Source organism: Amphibalanus amphitrite, unplaced genomic scaffold (assembly GCF_019059575.1).
Source record: "Amphibalanus amphitrite isolate SeventyFive unplaced genomic scaffold, NRLGWU_Aamphi_draft 000981F_arrow, whole genome shotgun sequence".
Classification (NCBI taxonomy): Eukaryota; Metazoa; Arthropoda; class Thecostraca; order Balanomorpha; family Balanidae; genus Amphibalanus; species Amphibalanus amphitrite.
The window spans coordinates 201,330-226,879 of record NW_024882475.1 but is presented as its reverse complement, the minus strand read 5'-3'; the positions used below and the strand labels follow the sequence as shown (position 1 = coordinate 226,879).

The window sequence follows — 25,550 nt, the reverse complement described above, 5'->3', positions numbered from 1 at the left end:
AAGGCCCTCCAGAGGTCAGATTTAAAAAAAAAACATGTTAGGGTATGTAGTCTGTATTGTACATAAACGTCACTTTGTCACGCCAAATCGTGTCGAATGAAGTCGAGAAAATTCCGACCGAAAGTCCCCGGTAGTAAACCAAATTCACACTCACAGCAATGGCGGAATGCCGCGTGTCAGCGAACAGCGCGACATCTACCGACCAAACGACAAAGCTAAAGTACACGAGCTGGCCGCGACCGCCTACCCGGCGCCGCAGGTCAGCTCACCGCCGACCGTTGCCATGGAAACATACACAGCTACGTGACAAACGACAGCACGGCGAACCAAAGGACAATCTGCGAACGTCACAGACTGACATGAGCCTACATAGAAAATACGTCAACTTGATTATACTGCGTAATTATATTCCCAGATCGAGAAAGGTAAGTTTCACTTACGCATTTACTCAGCGCAAATAGCTATGATACAGCGGAAAGTCGTCTTGAATCACCGCCAAACTAACCAATCAGCGTACGCTCACAGACTGCCCTTTGGTCACACACGCAGCGTCAAACTCGCACGCTCGGCGAGACATCTAGCGGAGAGACGACAAACCTCAGTTGCGCGCGGCGCCCGCGCGGTGGCGCTGGCGTGGAATAGCCGCGCGGCACGCGACCCACTGCCGGCGGCGCCCCCGCTGCGGCGTCTCGACGGCGGCGGCGGCGGCGGCTCCGAGCTGTCGGTGACGATGTCGACGGCGACGCGGCGAGCGCGGCGCGCGCGCGCGGCGGATGGCGCGGCAATGGTGGCGCGGTTAGTACATGTGGCGCGAGGAGGACGGCGGCGGCGGCGGCGGCGCTCTGAGGGGAACCAACACAGGCGCGCGTGAGCAGCGGCACGGGCCGGACGGGGCGGGGCAGCCGGCGCCGGCGTCACGACGGGTCACGACGGTACCGAGCTCAGCATCACGGGAGTCACGAAATATATCGTGATCATCACGGGGACCGTTACGACGAAAGACCGAGGAATCACGGGGACCGTCACGAAGGAATCACGAGACCCCACGTGACCATCCAGGACCGTCACGAAGGGTCACCGATAGCGAGTCACGAGCACCGTCACGAGCACCGTCACGGGACCGTCACGAACGGCGGTGGAGGAGGTGACGATAGCGGGAGACCGGGCGGCGCGACGGACTGGGTGTTGGAGGAACCGGATAGTCTCTCTCTCCCTTCCAGCGGACGGTGCCGCGAGGGTGGACCTGAAATCTCCCCAGCCGGGGGAGCGAGAGAGTCGGAGAAAGAGAGAGGGGGAGGCGACACCGGTGCGGGCATGCTCGCGACTGCGTCAGAGGAAAAGAGAAGGTGCACCCGGCGGCCGGCGAGGTCGGGTCAGAGTCGGACTCGGGCGCCGACGATCGGAAATTTCGCATCTCAGTTGCTCGCGCGGAGTACGCGGCTACTGCGCAGGACTGGCTTACCAGTGGAGGCACTTCAGCCGACTTCGGCCGGCAGGAGAAGGTAGATCGCTGCGGCACTTTTAATTTTTTTAGTGTAACAAGGCCAAATGAGCTTGACATTCCTTGAGGTTTAAACTTCAGCAAAGTCTTTGAATTTCAATGTCAGAAAATAACATTTATCAGAGACTATCAGATTTTGATGCCAAAATTATGAAATTTGCAAGTATGCTGCTTTTAACGGCTTCGCCGGAAGGCACCATCGTTCTCCACACAGTTCAAATGATATCTCATTTTAGCATCGTCTTCAACGACTATGAGGCCCAACCTACAGCGACATTTCATCAATCGTCTCAAACTGGAACCCTTCAATGGTTTGGATCCTTTTGGAAACCATCTCACACAAACTGTTCAATGAAAAGGGGTAAACGTTTCCGCTGAAAAAGATTATAAAAAAGAAAGACGTGACCATGGTGCTTGTAAGCTTGGCTCAACAGAAGCACCACGAACAAAATAATTTCCAAATTAATTTAAAAACGGAAACGTTCAGCATTATGGATGAAAGGGGACAAATAAAAGCAAAGTGACAGCTCTGCCTCAGCGGACAGTCCAGACGGAAGCTCCTCGCCCATCTGTCACGAGATCTCAGTCAGCGCTGAAAGGGGACCGCTGGAAAACAATACACGTCAGCCACTACAAAACAACAACAACAACAATACTAAACATGGCTGCGAAATACAACAACGACGTAACAAAGACTGAAAGAAAATGATCGGTTCTTTACGGTCCAAGGTTAAAGACGAGAGAAGAGTGAGCCTATAAGCGGGCCAACATCCATGAAACACAAAGTGATTGTTTGAGGAAAAGATACAACAGGAGCATTATATCATTGTTGAAGATGTGATCAGAATGCATTCACAAACTGGGACGAATGAGGCCACAAAAGAGCCGAAATACATCACAGATACATTCAGACCGCCCCGTCATCATCACCACAATTATCCACTTATCCACCCTCCTACACTCTCCCCTAAACGACCCCTTCCCCCCTCCCAACTGCCCCCATCCCCCTCCCAACTGCCCCCATCCCTCCAACTGAACCCATTCGTTCTTCCCATTACTCAATACCTCGATTCCACGCCCCAGCTCTCATCGTTTTCAGTCTTATTTACACCCTCTCCTCCTAGTTTCCTTCATTCACCTCTTTCTCCTCCCGCCCACTTTCGAACGGCCTTATTTTTCGTCCTACCTCCTTCCCGTTCTCTCCCTTTTTATTCGTCCCTCCCTCCTTTCCTTCTTCACGCAGCAACTGCTCCAGCCGTCCATAAATACCGACCTACCGGAGTAACTTCCTATTCCTGGACACCGCTCTCTCCGGTTCCCACCAACCTATTTCATTTTACTCTTTAAGAACTCCCTCCTCTTCCCCACTATCCATTCATTCCTTCCATCTCCCTCTCCCACCCACCCCTCCCTCTCCCACACTTCACTCTATCCTTTCTATTCTGTGTCCTCTCCTCGGCTTTCCTCTCACGTCTTCACTTTAACATCCCTCCCCTACCCCTCATCTCCTCTCCCCACTCCTTCCGATCCTCGTCTATCTATTATCTCCTCTCCTATCCTCCCCCTATCCTTCTCTTGTTGGTTAATTGGGCCTTTAGGGCGCGCCGACTACAGTACTAAGGTCATTTTCCGCCCATACCTCCTGCCCCCCCCCCCCGAACTCACCCGTCCGAGCGATAAGTGGCCGCCCTACGGTCGTACAATCCCTCAGCGGCCGGCCGACGGGCCAGACCGTACGGATCGTACGGATCCGTAGGCAGCGGCGCGGCCCGTCGCGCGGCGGCCGCCCGTCGTTCGTACAGGTCGTACTCGTCATAGTAGTCGGCTGGGACGGCTCTGGCCGGCTCGTAGTAGCCCGGCTGCGCGTAGTAGCCCTGTAAGGCGGGGTGAGAAGACGGTAAGAAGACGGTAAGAAGACGGTAAGAAGACGGTAAGAAGACGGTAAGAAGACGGTAAGGAGACGGTAAGAAAATGGTAAGAAGACGGCAAGAAGACGGTGAGAAGGCGACAAGAAGACGGTAAGAAGATGGATAAAATGGTGAAGTAAGCTCGCAAAAGCCTTGCAGGAAATGGGTTGAAGAGGGATTTAAAAAGACCAAAGGGACATTATAAAGAACAGACAACACTCCATACGCCTTGATATCTTTACACGAGAATGTACGAAACTGATTGCATGTTGAATGTCAAATAAGACGTATAATAAATATCAAAACACCACATATTATTCATTCATCCCAGCTAGAACTTCAAAACTGCACGCTGAAGCCAACAGAAATAACATCTTCTGCCCGTCCGCTATCTAGAAGCCAATGCCGCACCTTCCACAGAAGAGCTGACGATGACCTCTGGCCTATCGAGACGAACCAAGAGAGAGCTATCCGTCCTCATAAAGCCGATAGCTCTCTCTTGATTCTCCCCGACAGGGCAGGCTAGTTTCCCGAAGCGTTAGTTTGTAGAATCTATACTCGGCTGGCTTCGCTGACACGTCTTGTACGGCAAGGGCATGGAGTTTGAAGTCAAATGAAGGAAGCAAAAACATATTCCTAAAAAACAAATCCATTTTATGCTTCAAAGTAAGTCATTCTCAACAGAGTGACATGACGAAAAAGAAGTTTTTAACAAGAAAATACAGCAACAAGCGTGCACGCTAAAAAAAAAAACGTGAAGCCACACTATGAATCAAAGAACTCTGACCTGTCGAGGTGAACCAAGAGAGAGCTATCGATCTTTTAATATCTGCCGATAGCTCTCTCTTGATTCTCCCCGACAGGCCAGGCTTTTTGAAGCGAGTATATGAGCATGGGCTGTGAGGCGAAAGTTAAGATAAGAAGAGAAACAGAAACGGAGTGTTCTTAAAGTTCAGCGCTTAGAAACTTCATACCGCTAAATATTCAATTGTTACAGCTACACCCATCAGCTCGTTAGAAGACTGCGCAGTGCGGACACAACATGCATGACTCTTGTTCACATCCTTCTTTCCCGCCACCCCGTCATATATCTTCAGCCCGTTCCTGCCCCCTGCTACTGACACCGACATAGACGCCCCCTCCCCGACCTGTTACTCACGTAGACATAGACAGCCCCTCCCCTCCCGCTACTCACGCCGATATAGACGTCTCCTTCCCTGCTACGCACGCCAACATAGACGCCCCCGGCTACTCACGCCCACATCGTAGTACGGATCCCTGCGCGGCGCCGTATCGTAGTACGGGTCCCGGCGGTAGGTGGGGGGCGCCGGTCCGTACGCCGGATACGGGGCGTAGCGCGCGCGCTCGCGCGCCGCTGCCGCCGCCTGGTAGCCACCCCACGTGTCGTGCGGGGCCGCGGCCGGGGCGTAGCCGGCGTAGGCGCCGCCGTAGCCGGTGGCGCCGGCCGCCGGACTGCGGACGAGATGAGGAGTGAGACGTGATGTATATGATCATGATGACACGATGGGATGACGAGTTCTCGATGAGACAAGTCATAACAGACACAGGACAATTAAGGCGACTTTGTCACCCTGACACGCCGGTGACAAAGTTTCAAAAAAGTGATTTGAGGTTGGGTCATTCGAAGCGACCTGGTGACCTGACCTTGAAAGGTAGGAGGTTCAAACTTGCACACCATGTGTAAAATCGATGAGGAAATAGCCATGCCAAATTTCGCGGCGCTACGCGCCGGGTTTTTCCGCTATTCTCGAAAACCCTCAGGGGGAGGGGGGCGGTTGACCGCCCCTCGGTGCACGGGTTAAGCTCCTCTCTCCACCCCTCCCCCCCCCCCCGCCGCCGTCTCTTACCGCCCGCAGTCCTTGCTCCAGTGGCCCTGGACGCCGCAGCGGTAGCAGATATCCAGTTTGTCCATTCCGGGCACCTGTCGTACGGAGCTGGTCGACATTTGGACCCTAATGTCCTGGCCGTGCAGCTGATAGCCGTTCAGTTCGTCGATCGCAGCCTGTGCTTGGTCCTCGCCTTCCATGTGCTGGCGGGGAGACAAACGGAGAGGCGGTGCTTTAGAAAATGCACGTGACTGGGTTACAGAGAGCGCCCTCCATGTGCTGACCGGGGGAGACAAAACGGAAAGGCGGTGCTTTAGATAAGACTCCTGACCTGACTAGTGGCTAGGGTCATGGATATTTCCTCAACGTGCTGAGCAGAAAACAAAGAGGTGCTGGTTTACGATTTGATATGTCCAAGACACCTGTCTAGTTGCTGTCAAAACGGAGAGAGGCGCTTGTTTCATATAAGACACCTGATGAAGTGTCTAAGTCATGGAAATTCCTTATATGTGCTTACGGGGACAAAAAGGAAAGGCAGTGCTTTAGATAATTCACGTGACTGGGTTACAGAGAGCGCCCTCCATGTGCTGACCGGGGGAGAAAAAAGGAAAGGAGGACGTGCCATGGATGAGAGAATAGCAGTGTTCCAAAATTGAGTTTTGTCTTGGGTGTCAGAGGGGAAAATTACCCGCCAAAAAGAGGGGAGAGAGAATGAAAAACTGCTGATTTGATTAGATCCAAAAAGAGTGAAAAACAACAAAAAGCATTCATTTGATTCTAAGGTGTAGGATGCTTGATGCTAAGCTGGGCATCCACAAAATTGCTCTTTCTATAGGCAAAAAATCTAGATTTTCTTGGTTGGGAGTGGAAAATTGTTCTTAAAAATTGGTGGCGAGAGTGTAAAATGAATTTCATTTGGATGTCTTTACCCATCCAAATCGACAAATTTTGGAACCTTGGAGAATAGTGGATTGATGATTCGTGTAAACTAACACAGGGATCCGCGACATTAGGATCAGGCCTGCCATCTAGCGAGAGAATTATCGTTAGTGAGTCATGGTAAGCTAGATGGCAAGCCTGACCTCAATGTGGCCGAAAACTAAGAAATTAGAAACCAATCCAGTATTATCTCATGCTGGGTTATAGACAGCTCCTACATGTGCTGACAGGGAGAAAACGGAAAAGTAATTCGTTTAGATACAACACCTGACTAATTAGTCACCAAGGTTATACACCATCCCTTCCATATGCTGAGGGTAACAGAGAAGGGTTTAATCAAATGCATCCAACTCTCCTAACTGCCCCCTCCACCCCCCCCCCCCCCCGCCACTCACCATGAAGGCATCACAAATTAGAGATTATGTTACATTCCTATCAGACTGGGCATTCATCTCCTTTACTGCAACCTAATAATAATAATAATAACCTCCGTGTAGCTAGTTCTCGGGAAGCCCCTACTCAGAAAGTAAGCTTGGGTGTCTGAGGGGAATATTCGAGTCACTACAGAGAGGGCTGAGAGTGGAAAATTACCCGCCAGAATGGCACAGAAAACGAGCGGAAACAGGGACGAACAATTTATTTGTGAATTTCGGAGGATTTGGGAGCAGATTTATAGGATAGGTGAATCGAATATGGAGGGTGGTATAAGGACGTACACGAAGATGCTCTTTATTGGTAAAATAGGGAGTGAAAGTGTCCTGGAAAATTAGAGGTAAGTGTTAGTGCCTGTTGGCATCAAATGGCTTTGGTGATTCGATACGATATCAACTTAATCGTAATTTAACATGTATTTTAACCTCGCAAGTGATTTCCATGTCAATACACCGTCATGATTTACTAATCACTTTTCATTTCGTTTCGTTATTCTTCTGATTTCTTCGTTTTACTTCGCGGTTCTTAGTGTTTCTTCATTTGTTTCGTTTCCTATATTATATTTATCGTTTCGAGGTTTGCCATTCAAGCCATTTCAAAAAATTTCTTTCTCTTCCTTTTTGTCTCTCGAGTCTACCTAAATTCGTTAAACTTGTCATTTAAATTTTCACGAGCGGTTATCGCTGCAAAGCCGTCGGGTCCTGGATTTTATGCAATTGTGACTCTTGGTTTTGCTGCACCAACACCCTCCCCTTGAAACATCTATGAGGTTTCAACAACTTCTTGTTTGTATCTTCACAAGCTTCGTCACTGGGCGCTCGAAGGTCGTGCCCCTGACCTTCAGCTTGACGGTACGAACCAGCCCATCGGCGCTGTGCTTCACCCCTAACACTCTACCTAGCGGCCACTGGCCTCGAGGTACATCATCATCTACAAGCAGCACCACATCGCCCACTCCAACATTTGGCCTATCTTTAGCTGTCTCACTGGGTCTTTCTTGTAGTAACGGCAAGTACTCTGTTCGCCAGCGTGTCCAAAACATACTAGCGTAATACGCAGCCTGTTTCCACCGTTTACGACTATCGCAGTCAGACCTATCAAATAAGTTGGTGGGGACTAAATCATACCCATTGCCAGCGAGCAGAATGTGGTTAGGGGTAAGTGGTGGAATGTCACATGAGTCGGCTGAAACTGGCGTCAATGGTCTGTTGTTTATGATGGATTCGACCTCGCACATAATCGTCTGCAACGTTTCATCCTTCATCGCTCCATTGATCACGGTCTCGAGAAGTCTCCGGATCGTTCTAATTTGCCTTTCCCACGCACCTCCATGATGGGACGCTCCTCCCACATTGTATATCCAGTCGATTTCCATTGTCAGCGCCTTGTAGTGGATCCAGTCTTCGTTTTGCTCTTGTCTGTGCAGTTCTCGCTGTAACTCATTATTGGCTCCCACAAAGTTTGTGCCCCTATCCGAACGTAAAACCTTGACGTGACCTCTCCTGCAAACAAATCTTTTTAGGGCGCAAATAAAAGAGTCGGCAGACAGATCATCAGCTACTTCAAGGTGCACGGCTCGTATGGATAAACAGGTAAAGAGCACGCCATAACGCTTAATCTGGCCCCGACCATGTCGCACATAAAATGGCCCAAAGTAGTCGACACCCGTTCTTGTGAATGCCCTTTCCAAAGCCATTACCCTGTCTTCTGGCAAGTTTGCGCATTTTTGCACTTCAACTGGATGAAATTTCTTCTGGCAGAATACGCACGATTTCAACATCCTTCTAACCGTGGCATTCGCTTTGAGAATCCAAAAGTTCTTCCGCAAATCAGCAAGAACATGCTGCCTACCAGCGTGCCCAGAAAGTCTATGAGTGTCGTGCACAAGCATCTCAGTGTAACTGCTGCGAGAAGGCAAAATGACCGGGTGTTTAGCGTTGTAGGTCAGGTCAGCGTTCTGCAAACGTCCTCCAACTCGCAACAATCCATTTTTGAGGAATGGATCCAACTTGTGCAGGGTGCTTGATGCACGGACATGATTTCCCGCGCGAAGTTGAGTAAAGTCTTGAACAAATGCGTTAGTCTGAACATATCTGATGATTTCTTCCTCAGCTATCGTAAGATCCGAGTTCGTTAAGCGTGAGGAGGGGCCCTCCCCGTGTACAATGCGCGATTTTAGAAACTTCTTTACCTTGAGGATCCAAGCTACCGCACGAATGAGCCTTCTTCGATCGCTGTAATGCTTGAGAAGCTTTTCAATCGGGTCACTTAATGTATGTTTCACGTTTGTTTCGTCCCTCAGAAGATCATTGCTCACACCAATAGAACTCACTAAAACTTTAAGTTCTGGGTCGTCTTCCTTTAACTCCAGTAGAGCTGAAGGTTTTTTGGGCCAGTCCTTTCTCGACTTCCACAAGAATTCTGGTCCTGTCAACCACCGATCACTTTGTTCACCCCTTGAAACATCATCGGCGGGGTTTAGAGCACTTGGTACGAACATCCACTGCTCTTGAGTAGACCCGTCGTGGATAATAGCTAACCTGTTAGCCACGAAGGTGTGGAATCGCGTTTTCCTGTTCGAGATATAGCGCAAGACTGTCGTGCTATCCGTCCAGAATAGCTCCTGAGTGACCTTACAAGGTGACCCTGCATAAATAATCGCATCAGAGAGTAATGCACTGGTTCTTACAGCCGTGACGGCCGCCATCAACTCGAGACGGGGGATGGTCACAGTCTTCAGTGGAGCTAAATGTGCCTTTCCCTTCAGAAATGAGCAATGGATATTCCCCGCTGTATCAACAATACGGACGTAAGAGACAGTGCCATATGCCCACTCGCTGGCATCAGCGAAGTGATGCAGCTCGCACGATACGATGCTTCCAAAAGTTGTTGGCTTAATGCAGCGCGGGATCGATATGAGACTTGTTTTAGAAACATTCATCAGCCATGCTACCCACTTTTTCTGCTCTTCTTCCGGGATTTCCCCATCCCAGTTAACCTGTTTTCTGGCAAGATCTTGGAGGATTCTTTTTCCTTGTAGAATAGTCGGGGCAATCATGCCCAACGGATCATAGAGTGAGCTGACAGCGGACAATAGGCCTCGCCTGGTCTTTGACCTTGAAGTGAGACTCGACATGTCTAAGGAAACAGACAAATCATCTTCCTCAGTTTTCCATATTATACCAAGTGCCAGTTCATCGGGGTGATGCTCATTTTCAATCAAAGCTTTTCTAAGTTTCTTGGACCTGTCATCCGATGCGATAGAATTGACCACCGTCCGGCTGTTGCTCGAGAATTTTGTAAGATTAAAGCCACCCTTGCTACATAACTCCTTGAGCTCATGAGCTAGACCAATAGCTGTCTGCTCGTCGGGAGATGACTTCAGTACATCATCAACATAAAAATTGTGTCGTATTGTGCTTACGACTTCTTCGGAAAAATGAGTTTTGTTATCTTCGGCTGTTCGCCTGAGTGCATAGCAAGCAACGGCAGGAGACGACTTGGCGCCAAAAATATGCACCTTCATTCTGAACTGTTGTAATTCGTTTGACGTGTTTCCATCTCGCCACCAGAGGAACCTGAGTAAATCTCTGTCTGATTCGTGAACATTTACTTGATTAAACATGCCCTCTATGTCAGCTATAAAGGCGATTGGCTCTAATCGGAAACGTAGAAGCACATCTAGAAGTGTGTTGGTTTGGTCTGGGCCCTGAAGCAAGCAATCGTTCAGTGATATGCCCTGAAATTGAGCGGCACAGTCAAAAACCACCCGTATTTTGTCGGGTTTGTGCGAGTGATAAACGGCATGGTGAGGCAGGTACCACACCCTACCATCGTTTCTATTTTCACTTCCTTCTGGAACACGTTCTGCAAATCCTTTCTGTATCATTGTGTCCACATACGACATGTAATCGAAAGCGAACAGTTTGTTTCTTTCCAATCTGAATTTTAACTTGTTTAACCGCGATCTTGCAATTGAGATATTGTTCGGTAAAACCAAACTTTCTTCAGTCAGTGGTAAAGTAATACTGTAGTGATGGCCGTCATGTTCAATCGAAGTATTGACTCTTTGGAGCCACAACCGATCTTCTGCAGACAAACCTCTCCTGGTACAGTGAAGGCTTTCTTCATATTCGTGGTTGTATAGAGATTTTACCATTTCTTCTAGCGTTGTGCTCGCGGTTACGTTTGTCTTGAAGATCGCGGTGTTTGCCGTCTGACCTTCCGTCTGATTTATTCCACATACTATCCATCCAAATCTTGTGAGTATTGCATACGGACTGTTATTTATGCTTGGTATAACCCTCAGTGGTTCCATTGCTAAATATGCATTGGCTCCCAATAACAAACCGACTTCTGATACATTAGAATCTGGGAGATCAAAGCCTCGTAAGTGTTCCCACCTTTCAACATCTGCAACCTTAGGGAAATGACCAGAGTCAACGGGAATACTTGGCAGAGTGTAGAGGGGTGGCAGCTGCAAAGTATTGAAGCCCTGGAGGTCAGTAATGGACAACCCCTCTGCTATCTGAGTCGGGATAGAAGCGGCACCATGCACCGTGGTCAGCGACAGCTGCCGACCGGGACGGTGCTCCATACCGAGCAGGCGCAATAATGATGTCGATATAAACGAATGCGTTGAACCACTGTCTAGGAAGGCGTATGTAGTGTATTGTCCCGAAGAGCTTTTGATCTTCACAGCCACCAACGGCAGCATAGCACCCCTTTTGAGTTCGTCTGCTGCGACACGGCAAGTGGTCGCATTGGCTGTGTTTGTATCCTCTGGCAAAGGCGGCTGTTTAAGCAGCGTTTGCCGATCTTCTAAAGTGCGATCATGCAGCGCCGTCGGATGATTTCGGTTACATAGCTGGCAGCTCACTGGTCTGCGACAAAATGAACGTCTATGGCCTCTACGGAGGCACCCAAAGCATAAAGCATTTTTCATCACAAATTGTTTTCTCTCTTCAAATGGGACGCTGTTCAGCCTGTTACACTCCGTAACATTATGCGTTTTCTCCCCGCAAAACAGACACCCGCTGTCATTCTGAGACTGGGTGCGCGTTGCCGCAACTAAAGGTTTCTGATAACTTTGGGAAAATAATTCCCCTTCGTTCTGCTTTGCACTTGCTCCTTCACGGCTGCTATACATATGTTGTCCAAACGAAGCGTTTGTGGCTATTCTGGCTTCTCGTGCTACAAATTCAACCAGGTCTTCGAAGACTGCTGGCCGCCCCTGATACTCTTCCAAATCGTCTACACGACGTCGCCATCTACTCAGGAGTGGTACCGGTAGCTTCCTTGTAATAGTACGCAGGGTTCGAGGATCATTCATGAAGCTGCACGAGCTTCCTAGTGCATTCTTACAACTGAGGAGCAACAACGAGAACTGGTCCAGCTCTTCTCCATTTTCTGCATTGAGCTGTTCCTGGCTACTTATCCTATCAATAAAGGCAGCTGCGATTGTGCTAGGCTGGCCATACCTCTTGTGCAAAATCTGCATCGCATGTTGATACCCGTCTTCAAGATACATGCAGCTCTCAACAATACTGTGCGGCTTACTTCCCGGAATTATGTTTTGTTCCAGGTAATATAACTTTTCACTGTCATCATCCAATTTAGAAGCGATCTTCATTTCGAAACATCGAATAAACTGAGCGAACTGAGTGGTATCACCCCCAAATTTCTTGATTTCGATCGGAGGCAGACGCATCAACGCTGCCGTCCTTTCTCTTTCGGTTATTAAAGCAGCAGATGTGCCTTCATGAGCGCGGCGACTAAACGCGGGTGGTGCTTGCTGAGATATATCCGGCCGCAAGTTTGGGACGTACTGGAGTGTAGGGTTAGCGTGAGAGTGAGAGATGCGAGGAGTTTCCGTCTCATGTGAGGGTAACGAATGAAAGCTCGCTGGTAATGGGCTTACATCATCATCATTTCTATACGTCTTTAACGCCTGCTCTCTAGCAGTTAATTCATTTAAGGTCGCCTGAATTTCCAGCAGCTCCTGTCCACGTCTAAGTTCAGCAATTTGACTCTCAATGAGCTGTTTTTCTTTTAAGGACTTTAATCTTTCGATGAGAGCGGCTCTATCGGCTGCCTCCTCTGCGCGCCTTAACTCAGACTTAACATTGGAAGGAGACACAGAAGCAGACGGGGACTCAACACGGGACACACTGTCATCGGGATGAACTGCACTATTTTCCAAACATGGCTCGGCATCTAACGTATTCCGCGCTCCTAGCACATTTACCAATCTATTTACAAGCGTGGCCTTGTTTCCTTTACAGCTAAGACCGCGTGCCTTCAGCATCATTTTAAGTTCAGACACTTTCAAATTCTCCATTGTCTCGTAACGGTACGCTAAGAAACTAGGGTGAAGCACAGGCCAACGGGTGTCCAAGTTATGCAGTTGATGCCGTTGATTTAGTTGCCAGGGATTATAATTGCTGTGTAGACCTTACCTCGATAGCAGGTTTGACAACTTTTGTATGAATTCGAATTAGCAATAGCAGCGTGCTATTAATCTTCTTGACAATTCTTCAAACAATTCTTCTTGACGGAACAACACCAGGCTCAAATAATATCGGGAGTAATGATAGCTTCAATGTAGACTCAGCTGAGCCTAAAACTGTGAATATTCGACTTTCAGTTCTTGATAACATTTATTCTTGCATTGCACTATTGTTGATATAGACACCTCGAAACTGTTAGTGCCTGTTGGCATCAAATGGCTTTGGTGATTCGATACGATATCAACTTAATCGTAATTTAACATGTATTTTAACCTCGCAAGTGATTTCCATGTCAATACACCGTCATGATTTACTAATCACTTTTCATTTCGTTTCGTTATTCTTCTGATTTCTTCGTTTTACTTCGCGGTTCTTAGTGTTTCTTCATTTGTTTCGTTTCCTATATTATATTTATCGTTTCGAGGTTTGCCATTCAAGCCATTTCAAAAAATTTCTTTCTCTTCCTTTTTGTCTCTCGAGTCTACCTAAATTCGTTAAACTTGTCATTTAAATTTTCACGAGCGGTTATCGCTGCAAAGCCGTCGGGTCCTGGATTTTATGCAATTGTGACTCTTGGTTTTGCTGCACCAACAGTAAGAGTGGAACATTATTTTGATTTGGATGTCACTTCCCACCCGAGCTGGCAAATTCTGGGACACCGCGCCCCCGCTCACCACGAAGGCGTAGTTGGAGATGATGTCGGCCTCGACAACGTTGCCGTGCCGCTGGAAGAGACTGCGCAGCTCCTCCAGCTGAGTGTCCTTGTGCAGGTTGCCCACGAAGATCTTACACCTGCCCGCCACACCACTGCACAAACTCAGCATCAACGTACTAACCAGTAAAACGCCTTTTGGGCGAGGAACGAGCGAGCGAGATAGTGAGCCCTGCACGTGCGGAAGGGCGAGAGGGTGCTTCCAACGGGCTTGTGCAAAGCACCCTTCTAACCGGTCGCTAGCGGTGTGCCAAATTTGAACGCAATCGGCCCAGCCGTTCCTGAGATCTGGAAGCGGCATTCTGCACGTGCGCACGTGCAAACGGGGTCCAAAATGACTTTTGCACGGCACCCTACTAACTGGTCCCCAACCGTGTACCAAATTTGAGCGCAATCGGCCCAGCCGTTTTCGAGATCTGGAAACGCCCCCTGCACGTGCGCACGTGCAGTAGCACCCTAACCGCAACACATGGGAATGCAATATGCATTGCCTGGTGGGTGCCTACCTGTATGCCAAGTTTCAGCGAAATCGCCCCAGTAATTACCGAGTTACTGAAATGGGAACAAATTTGGCACCTCTTATTGTTGTATTTTGCACGTGCACTGTCGGTGACCCACATACATCGAGAGTATCCTATATTGGGTAGAAGGGATGCTGCTACCCTACAAAAATTACCGCAAGTCAATCGCCCAAGCGGCTGCTGAGATATGAGCCTCTCAAAATCACTACTTTTGCAAAACAGCTTGAACACCCTCGACTTTTCACGTGGCACGTGCCACGACGGTCACTGAGATGTATCAAAAGTAGTCAATTGCGGGGTAGAAGGGATGGGGCTACCCAGCAAAAAAGACCGCAGGCCAATCGGTCCAGCGGTTGCTGAGATATAAGCCTCTCAAAAGCGTTACAGGCCGGGCCGGGCCGGGCCGCTCATACTGGGATTTTCCGTTATATTGAAAAGACTTCGCTTAGCTCGCTGCGCTCGCTCGCTCGTAATCATTGACAGTTTGGCACTGATTCTGTGTTCCGTACAAAATATTTGTCACGCATTTCCCGTTTTTATCGAAATGTCGGCTATGCCGTGATCTTTGACGTTTGATATGATTCGCCTCCCGATTTGCTGTCCGAATGAGTTTTGACGCGTGTTTTGTCTGTCTATCGCTCTCCCCGTCCCTTCCGGTAGGCCGGCGCTCAGCGGCCCGAGCCGTGTGTAGGCGCCACACCTAGGATGAGATAGATAGAAAGAGAGAAAGAGGGAAAGAGGGAAAGAGAGAAAGAGAGAAAGAGAGAAAGAGAGAAAGAAAGAGAGAGAGAGAGAGAGAGAGAGAGAGAGAGAGAGAGAGAGAGAGAGAGAGAGAGAGAGAGAGAGAGAGAGAGAGAGAGAGCGAGAGCGAGAGAGCAAGAAACAGACAGACAGACAGACAGACAGACAGACAGACAGACAGACAAACACAGACAGACAAACACAGACAAAGACAGACAGACAAAGACAGACAGATAGACAGACAGACAGACAGACAGACAGACAAAGAGAGACAGACAGACAGAGCGAGACAGACAGAGAGCGAGACAGACAGAGAGACAGACAGACAAAGACAGACAGACAGATAGAGAGACAGACAAAGACAGACAAACACAGACAAACACAGAGACAGACACAAACCAGAGACAGACTCAAAGACAGACAATCACAGACTCGGCAGTCCACCGACCTGCCTTTCCTGGCCAGGCCGCGCTTGTTGAGACCGGTGGACAGTTCGACCACCATCGGTTTTCCGCAGACATCCTTCCCGTTGAGCGCCGCGATGGCCCGCTTGGCGTCCGATTCGTCCTCCATGTGCTGCTCAGATGGGAGGGGGGGGGGGGGAGAGCCGGTGAGCCAGAGTCCAATAACGGGGCACCAGGGTAATACGAACATCTATCGGGCTGATGTTAGGTGTAGAGGTAAGTCGTATAGGTAGTATGCAATAACCATGAATCAGGAGTGGAGATCTGTCAAAATTTCCGGGGGGGGGGGGGGGTCCAGGCCGGGCAGATGGAGGCAGGCGGGGTGCGGTACCATTGAGTTACAGAGCAGTCATTCGTTTTCAGGGGGGGGGGGGGGGGGGGTCCTGATCCCCCTCCCGAGATCTCCACCTCTGACTATAATCGCCCCAGTTCGTATACATCTATAGAAGCTCAGCTTTATGATGACACCAGCAGCATCCCAACTCAAACGGAACAGGAAGGCTGCAATGTCTTACATCAAATCAGATACCACACAAAGCACTATTGATTGACACATCCCACATCCCCTGGAAACGAACTAAAAACGAAGCTGAAATCATGGATAAGCTGCCCTTTCATTACGTTCCTTTTGTAAACACCGACGCACGACTCACCACAAATCCATAGTTTTTAATGACGTCCGCCTCCACCACTGTTCCGAACGCCTCGAACAGCGGCCGTATGACATCGGGGGTGGCGGCGTCGCTCAGATTACCCAGGAAAATCTTCGTGGTGCCCGACTTGACCGGCATGGTGAGCCTAACGAACGGGCGGGGCAGAGTGAGATGGTAGGCACGGAGGGGGCAGGAAACTAGAAATGTCAATCGGATACCAACTTTTTGGTATACCGATACCAAACCGATACCAACTTGGTATTTGGTATTTCAAGGCGAATGAATTTGGTATTTTGTTGGTATTATGAATCCTCACTAGTGTTATTGAGGCTGAGAATTTGGTAAAAAGTTGGTATTGCCCTCATATTTACAACTCGGTTCGGTTTCGGTATTTTTCCATGGGTATTGTATTTGGTTTGGTATCGGTACCACAATTTTCCGTAATTGACATCACTACAGGTAACCACTCATAAATTTCCTTTTAATTTTTTCACGCCTGTAGATATATTAGATACACAAACCATAATGCTGACCTCGTATCATATAAGTTTTAAGCAGGGATGCGGAGCCGGAGCCGGAGTCGGAGCCGGAGCCGCCGGAGCCGGCATATTTTGCCCGGAGCCGGAGCCGGAGCCGGAGCCGTGAAACAATATAGCCCGGAGCCGGAGCCGGAGCCGGAGCCGCCAAAAAAGGGGGCGACTCCGGCTCCTTTTTATTTTTTGAAGAGGAAAAAAAATAATTGACCTAGTTCGGTTTGACAGTACAGGGTGTCCCATAAATTCGTTCTCACATTATGTTTGCATGTGAATCAGAGTACATTGCGTTTTTATATATTTATGACCCCTCAATGTGCTCCCCATTTAATAGGCAAACACATGAATACATGCTGCGGCATGCCAACCGGCATGTTTGGCTGCATAGCAGGCTTAAAGTTAACCCAGACTGACTTGACATGCGCCATGAGCTCCTCGAGGCTGGAACAGCGCTACGCTTCGACGAGCCTCAATTTCAGCACAACCAACAAATTTTTATGAAATTTTGATCCGATGAGGTGCCTGGCATGTGATCTTGCCACAAACGCCTGTCACAGTCTCCTTGCACCGCTTTTAAGCTTTGCTTGGCCTGTGCACTGATGCACTGTCTTGCCTGAAGATGGGCCTACGACCTCCCGAATGCCATTTTCTCCTCTATAAATGTGTTCATACTCGTGGTTTGAGTTCAGCTTGAGGGCTGAAACTCCTCCTAGATGTTCTTGGAAAAGCATTCTGCTTCCCAAAACTGTTTCTGGGTTGCCACTTGCAACTTGGTCAACTCCAGAACGCCTATAACCCCACAACACAGTGACCCTGGCCTTTTGCATAGGAACATAACGGGACGAAACGGAGGCCTCCTCCTTCGCCCTTATGGGGTTGTTTTCGGGTTTGGACGAGTGTTTCATCTCGATCGTGGACTAGTTAGTCCAGATGACCTGGTTGATGTCATCAACCCTCTAGTTTTGTTTAGCCGCAGGCATAACGAAACTCATGTTTGGCCATTTTAAGACGTTTTTGACTGTTTTGTGCCCTCCGGTAAGCAAAGCTTAAGTCACCTTGAGTTATGTACCCCGAAAGAACCCTCTTAGACAGCTGGTAATCCATCCTGAAAAGTCTGCTTACCAACTTTCTAACTCTTTGACCTTTTTGATGGCCACTTTGGCGCCACACAGTTTTGGCCACTTGGCTCACTCCTGAGGGCTGACTGGAAAGAGGATAAACTTGCAGTGATTGACTCCCGACAAATCATCGGCGACACCTGCTGACTGTGCGTAGAGTTAGCGATGGACATTGGCTACAGACTGGTAGGCCTCAATCACCCTCAATTGTCGCGAATGGTCACGTGCTGACTAAATACTGAGACGTACCCGTATCAGAGACCTCTATGTTGCGGCGTGAGCCGTCTCTGTAGGAAGCGGGCTCTCTAGCAAAAACTATTTTGCCTACAGAAATTAGCTACTGTGGAGCATATTTCTACCAGCCATGGCAACCACGTAAGCTCAGTTACGAACCAATTTCAGCGTGCCTTTAAGCAAGAGAGCCTAAAAACGTAAAATTTAGGTGAGAACGAACTTATGGGACACCCTGTACAAGGCAGTAAAACATATCCCTCGCGGGCCCGGGGGGGGGGCGTTTTTCGCCCCCCCCTGGCGAATAGTTGCGATAACTCCCGAACGCTTAGGGATAGGAAGGCGAAACTTTCAGTACCTTTTCTCCCATCAATTTGACATCTTCTGAAGTAAAAAATTTGGACCTAGCCCCCTTGATGACGTCACAAGGTTCATTTTTCTAGACCCCTGCACGGCAAACTTCGGCGTCACAGACGCAAACTTCAAATAGCTGCTAAAAATAGAGTTTTAGAGATAAAGACAAATTACGAGCACAGCTGTGTAGCGTTTGACCTAGAGAAAAATAGAAAAATAGTTTTGATGACCTGAGGTCAGAGGTCAGGTCAACGACCCCGAAATGTGGTTTTAGTTTTTCGCAAATAACTTCGACAAAAATGGTCCTAGAGCTACGGCAGTGGTACCATCGCATTCGCCTTGTCAAGCCGCGTCGAATGATATATATTTTGTTCGGAAAAGGTCAAGTTTCATGTTGACCTCATGTGACCTCGAATGACCTCTGGTTGACCTTGACACATGAAAGGTCGTTTATGATGGATTTGTACCCGCTGATCACGAATTTGGCATCTATTTTCCTCTAAGCCTTCATTTAGAGCTTCCGGATGGCAAAATTGTATTATTTATTATTACTAACTTGAATCAGTGAAATAGCCTCTAGCAGGGATACTCTTCTGTGACCTTGACCTTTGAGCGGCCTTGTATCGTAAGATGAACCACAAATAGGGAACTGATAAGCCTCAAAACATTTCAAAACATCTTGGAAGTTAGCACGCAAGATGTGCGAAAAAGTGCCAAGTTTGAGGTCAATTTTTAGCGTGACCTTGACCTTGACCTTTGATTTGGAGCACATTTTCAGAATCCTCAGATTCTCTTCTTTCGTCTGACACCCAATTTTGCCGGTTTGATGCAGCCTGCCGTCCGCTAAAAGGCTTACTTTGAGATCACTACACATGTGCCGGTTTTGGCCTTTGACCTTGACCTCTGACCTTGAAAATTGACCTGAGGTCAAAAATTTTAGGTGCATTAGAATCGTCTCGTAAGGACCTTTCGTTTGGCATCGCTTTTGTTTCCGTAGCTCCCGTATTTACGGAGTTAGACAGGGGGGCGAAAAACGCCCCCCCCCCCGGGCTGCGGTGGTTGGGATTACCCCCCGGGCCCGGCCGGGTTATGGTACTTACGTCATGGGCCATCAAGTGAATGAAAAAATCCGAATATCCCCAGTATCCCACAGTACGCAAACAACTTCCTGTTTGCTCTTCCCCCCCCCCCACGTCTACTGCATCCCCAGAACACGAGGACCAGTCATCAGGTGACGGCCATTGTTTTCAAACCAGTGCAGTGGACTGCGACTCCCAGCACCGTCTCATCCCACACACACACCCACCCCTCACCCCCCAATGCAGCCGAGACGGGTGTCAGCTTACGATGGTTCACTGAACTCCGATTCGCGGCGACTGCGTTTCCAATGCCATCGCTTCCTAGCCCTTTGTTCTGCCAGTTCTCTCCGAGGTGCGTTTGCGCGGGGACGCGGTGAGCCGGTCATGGCAAAGAGTAACGCGTATAACCAATCCAATTTTTCTTCCACCCGTATTTAATTGATTGCGTAGGGGATGTACTGAGTCGGAGCCGGAGCCGCCGGAGCCGGACCATTTTACTCGGAGCCGGAGCCGGAGCCGGAGCCGCCATAACATTTCACCCGGAGCCGGAGCCGGAGCCGGAGCCGATTTTTTTCTCCGGAGCCGGAGCCGGAGCCGGAGCCGTCTGAAATTTCCACGGCTCCGCATCCCTGGTTTTAAGTTATTAATTCCATAAGACCTGTTGAACATTACATATGTACCAGTCAACAACTCTGCTATATAATTGGAATGTAGTGTGGGTAGCGAGTGAAGTCAGCTTAGGTTGTTCTTGTCTTGTGCCGAAATTATTTATCCTATTAGTGGCAGGCTCCTGGCTACCCCTATACTGATGGGGGGGGGGGGCGACTGTTAACGATCCCCCTTGACATCTCGAGATTTGGCCGGACGAGTTTCAAAATTCAAATAACAATGGACTGCACTCAACATGATCTACATTTTGAAAAAAAAAGTAAATAGGGCAGTAGAGGGGCTAAAAGTTCACATTGTAGATGCTTTTAAAACTGTTAACCATGGCTGCTTTTTGGCAAAATCATCAAAATGAGCGTTTCAAAGAATCATTGGCAGATACAGGTAATTTGATTTTGGAGGCACACAAAATGCATAATAAATCAGTTTTTAGTTAGTGCGGTCACTGAAATGGGTTAGGAATGGTCTTATCACGTTACAAAACATGTGATAAAATGCCTCACTTTAGAGACGTAATTCATAGGCGGTGTCAGGGCACCAAAGTTGGGAGGTAAAATCAACTTCACCTTCTTTTTCCTGGAACCACCTACTATTCACCTCTTGTTCACTTGTGAAGCCCAACATTGCGAAACCTTGCCTGTCCTCAAGAGTTACCATTACCAAGACTATAACATTGTTCTTTTCATTAACGTGTAAATTTTTCTTATAAATTTAGTCCGAACCTTTTGATGGGAAGGATTCACAAGGACAGAGCCACCGCTAAGCGAAGCTTGTTGCGATGACCCTGCCCTCTACCCTCCGATCGCGCAATTCCGATTCTATGGCAGAATTTACCCCGCGTTCGATGTCTCCCGCACGGCAAAGATTCTATGCCGTCCGGGCCCGAAATGGCGTTCGATGTCGCACGGACGGCAAAGATTCTACGTGACGTCACGTAGAATCTTCGTCGTAGCAGCTGTTTGCAGAAGTTGTTGACATTTGTGCGCGGTCTCTATAGAAACGTAAACTTGGGCCTTTTTCGAACATTGTGTAAGTGGCGCACAAAATGGCCGGTCTCGTCGTCCGCCTGTGTGCTTCATCGAACGCAAAATAGAATATTCTGCGTAGAATGTTCTTCGTCCGAGGAGACATCGAACGCGGCCTTAGAGTCCAAAGTTTAACGTGCGCACAAAGCCGCGCACGGCCGGTCCCCTCACTGACTTCGCCTGGCTACGGCCTGCCACCAACCGCAACCATACCTGTCAGGAAGCCCATAAATGTCGAGCGCCCGTGGCGCTTCGAACCCGGACTGTCATAACCGGGAACGCGTGCTCTCACCACGCGGAGTCCAACGCTCTACCAACTGAGCTACAGGACCGGCGTCCGGCTAATAGACACTAATTATGCAAGAAAGGCGTCGAAATTAAATCACCCCTAGACTTCTTATATTAGATCGATCGGTTTGATGAAAAACAACACTTTTCTCAATAACTCAAAAGCTATGCATCCTAGCCGCATGAGCTCATAGTGGCCATTGTTACGAAGGAAAACAAAGATAGTGAGTACATAAGGCAGTAGATAACAGCAGCGGTTCAGCCGGGAAGGCTGGTGGTCCATTTTGCTCGCTGGGCAGTCTTACTCCACCTGCCCCTACTAGTCAAGTGTTTTTAGACGATCGCCATAACTTAAGTTGCACAACCCGGAGATGTCATCATCATCATCACGTTTATTAAGAAACAAAAGAATACACTGAATACATGTGTTTCGTCCATTTTCTTTGCACATTTTCCAATAGATGGCAAGTCTTTAGAATATCCAGTGGACCAGACGCATGAACAATATTTAATTATTGAGTGAATATGAGTGGTAATAAGGAAAAACATGAATTCAGAAGATCTACAGACTGTAGATATCAAAAGATTGTGAGCCAGCCCATCCAGCCCTGTGGACAGTGGATTGGATTGGACGTGCTCATCGAACTTCAGGTCTACATCAGTTGGGCAAACTAGACTTCTGGGATCAAAATATGGAGGCACCAATAATTTGATTCTGGTGGGAGGAGCCATGACCAAATATGGGCATGGAATCAATTTTTTATTCATTTCGGTACACTTTTGATTTCAAATGTATTGTTTGTTATGGTTGAAAAAAGGCCCATGACAGTGAGATTTTTCTTCTAATAGCTAGAAAAATGTGGTGGGTTATTTAGGTATGCAAAAAGTGTTACCTCACAAGTACAACTAAGAAATTGTCACTTTAGCCTTGTGAATGGGAAAAAGACAGACCCACTGTCCACCAAGTAAAACCTGTTTTGGGAAAATCACACAATGTCATTTTTATATCATGAATTGCATAGGTACTTAACAAGTAACATTTTTTTTGTAAAATAGCAAGATGAAATTTTTAAACCCCTGATTTTCATTGCTGTAGTGCTTTTATACTTTGGCTTATTTTTAGATAATTTATGATTACGAAATGGTCTACATTTATGCCTAAATATGGTCATGAAGAATCAATTTTTTGATGCCTCCATTTTAGATTCAAGAAGCCTAGTTTGCCCTATCTGACATTAAAGGTTACACCAAGGTCAACATGTGAAGTCGCAGACTGGATGGGCATTCCATCAAGGAAATATTTAGGCACAGGAAGGTCAGTTCTTCGTTTTGAGAGCTTCATGATGGTTTCCACGTTACTTGGCATGGAGGAGTAGATTCTGACTATAGAAAATGTGTGATTTAATAGGCAAAGGTTTTAAAAAATCACCTAAAAGAGTGGTTTCACTAATGCACGCCTCAGTAAAGGCCTGGCTACACTATGCGTTTTCTGCGTGCATTTTTTGCAAGTGTAAGTGATTTGCATAATATCGTTCCAGAAAAAAAGGTTATTACTAATATACATTCTTATATATTTATATAAAATTTAATAAAATTGTTTATATTAATTAAAACTTTATATGAAAAATATAACAAAAACGTAATGTTGTTTCTTTCTAGAATGGTATTACGCATATCACACAAACTCGCAAAAAACGAACGCAGAAAACGCATAGTGTAGCTCGGCCTTAAGGCTTCAAGAAAGACGCGTGCCCAAAATCTCATCAAAACCTGCTAAGTTTTGCAGTCTGGCTTATGCTTAATTTTTCAACTTTTCAACAATGATAACAGTATGAAATCTAGGAAACAAAACGCAAGAAAGATATCAGTACAAAAGATTACTGAAGAGACAAGAATGAGACGAAAATGAGACCAAACCCACAAACTTGGAAACGAGACTAACGTGGCGCGCTTACGATTAGCTAAGCTGCACCTAGTAAAGCTGCTACTACGCAGCTTGAGGTAGCAAGACGCATTTTCTACTCACTTCTTATGTAACAGATGTTGCTAAAATATGCTACTTGCTCTAGTACTTCCTTCGCTCGACGATATGTGATTCCCTGACTCCTCTCCAATCGTTACCGGAACAAAATGGCGTGGGCGTGAGTTTCAACGTGAGGATAATTATGGCGGCCTAATCTGTAAACTTCAACAATACTGACGTCATTAAAAATAAGGTAAAAATGATAAAAATATAAAATAAAAGTCACAAAGATCAAGTTTTTTATTTTTTAGCATTTGAATAAATAATTGTAAACAAAAAATATAAAAATGATCATATATGACTTGAATATTTATTTAGCGTCATTTCCGCTGTTTTTTGCTTCCATATTTTGCCAGATCCAAAAACTGTAAAAATGCACCAAATGCGGTAAATATTCACCAAATGTGACATCTTTAATCAATATTGGTAGGCTAGCACCAAAACATTAATTTGTTTTACCAAAATAAGTGAAATTGATCACCAAAACAGGAATTTACAGGAAACCCTACCATTTTTAGGGAAAACCCTACCAAAGGAAACACAAATTTACCGAAAAGTAAACTCCCAACACCAAATGCATGCAAGAATGCACCAATTTTAGTAGGAATATTTTATCTACTGGATCAAATGGTACAATTTCAGTAGAATATCTGGCAGCGCTGGCATCAACTTCGCGTGCCGCGCCCGCGACGCTTCGAATGTGGCGTCGTCCAGTCCAAGGCAATATATAGGCCTACCCGCGTCGTCGGTAGCGTTCTTTGCTCAGGGCCGCGGGGGACTCATGGCCGGCTCGATCCCCGGCAGTCAAAGTTGCTGAGCGGCGGGGGGAGGTAGGTCCAAAGTATGAATGGCATGCCTATTGCATATATATATATATATATATATATATATATATATATATATATATATATATATATATATATATATATATATATATATATATATATATATACAGGGCCTCCTCTAACATACCCACTGGGTGGGCAAATGCCCACCCAGTCGCCACAATTGCCCACCCAGTGGCGTCGATTTGCCCACCCAGAAGCAAATGCAAAAATAAAGGTCCGGCCGGACGTCCGGTACTACCTTTCCGGTCTTAAAGGGACCCTCCCACCTTCAAAAAAGTTAATGAATTGGCATGAAAGTGATGTCGCTCGGTTCAGAAAGAGCAAAAACGAATATCTACCAAATTTCATCGAAAAATATTCACCGGTTTTCAAGATATTAGACTTTTACTTTTGTTTACTTTTTGGGATCTCCGCTGTTCCTAGCGACTTTATTTGAAAGTGCGGCATTTGTTGCGCGCAAAGCAACATATACCACCGCGTGCTACAAAACGTTTTAGTCAAACATTTAACGGAGGTTCGAAAGCCTGATGACGTCATCAGATTCCCGTAATGGTTAAGAGATAGGGACCACGCTGGTCCCACCCTGCAAGTAAAGGGAAGAAATTTCTTGAACACCATAAAGCTGCGGGGGTTGCGACCAGGATAAATGGTGGTTTCTGAGCCTGGCCGCAAACTTGGCTATCTCAACTCAAAACTAATGTTAAGGTGGGAGGGTCCCTTTAAGCAAACTGGATGCTGTTTGAAGGTCAAAAAAAGTTTTCTGGTTGCTCGATATTCAGGAGCGTAGCCAGGATTTCCTCAAGGAGGGGGCTAAACGCACAAGGGCGCAAGATAACCCCCTCAAAATCCAAAAAGCCATCGGGTTGCATCCAATATTTTTTTGGATGGGGCCCAAATAAATGGAAAAAATATTCATTAACAAACAATGTTAGAACTGAGGGGGTAAGCAGTATATGGGCCCCTGTTAGACAGGCCCACGAATAGCTTCATAGAGTCGCCAGCCGGTTCTGATGGCGGTCTGAGGACCCGTAGGTCGGATGAGGGTTCTTCAGACCGTCACAGGCCCCTATAGCCCATGAGAGCCTCGTAAGCCGTCTGAGGGTCATATAAGCCGTCTAGGGCCACTCAGACCGACAAAAGGCCCCTTGCACTTGCAGAG

General features: G+C 47.5%; 1 protein-coding gene across 3 annotated transcripts; it reads right to left on the bottom strand.

Annotated features, from left to right (window-relative positions):
• Window positions 1-37: 37 nt before the first annotated feature.
• Window positions 38-23,693, bottom strand: LOC122368844 (RNA-binding protein lark-like). 3 transcript variants are annotated; one of them, XM_043343114.1, is made up of 8 exons: window positions 23,547-23,693; window positions 16,227-16,371; window positions 15,558-15,685; window positions 13,810-13,942; window positions 5,277-5,458; window positions 4,665-4,881; window positions 3,167-3,375; window positions 38-842 (listed from the first exon to the last, which is right to left on the bottom strand). In XM_043343114.1, exons 2-8 carry the CDS (start codon window positions 16,362-16,364, stop codon window positions 797-799), a joined length of 1,053 nt encoding a protein of 350 aa, XP_043199049.1. In that variant the 5' UTR covers window positions 16,365-16,371; window positions 23,547-23,693; the 3' UTR covers window positions 38-796. The 3 variants fall into 3 exon arrangements, with proteins under 3 accessions (XP_043199049.1, XP_043199052.1, XP_043199051.1); XM_043343117.1 differs by having other exon boundaries at window positions 13,810-13,927; XM_043343116.1 differs by lacking the exon at window positions 23,547-23,693 and adding an exon at window positions 20,774-20,950.
• Between the last annotated feature and the right edge of the window lie 1,857 nt (window positions 23,694-25,550).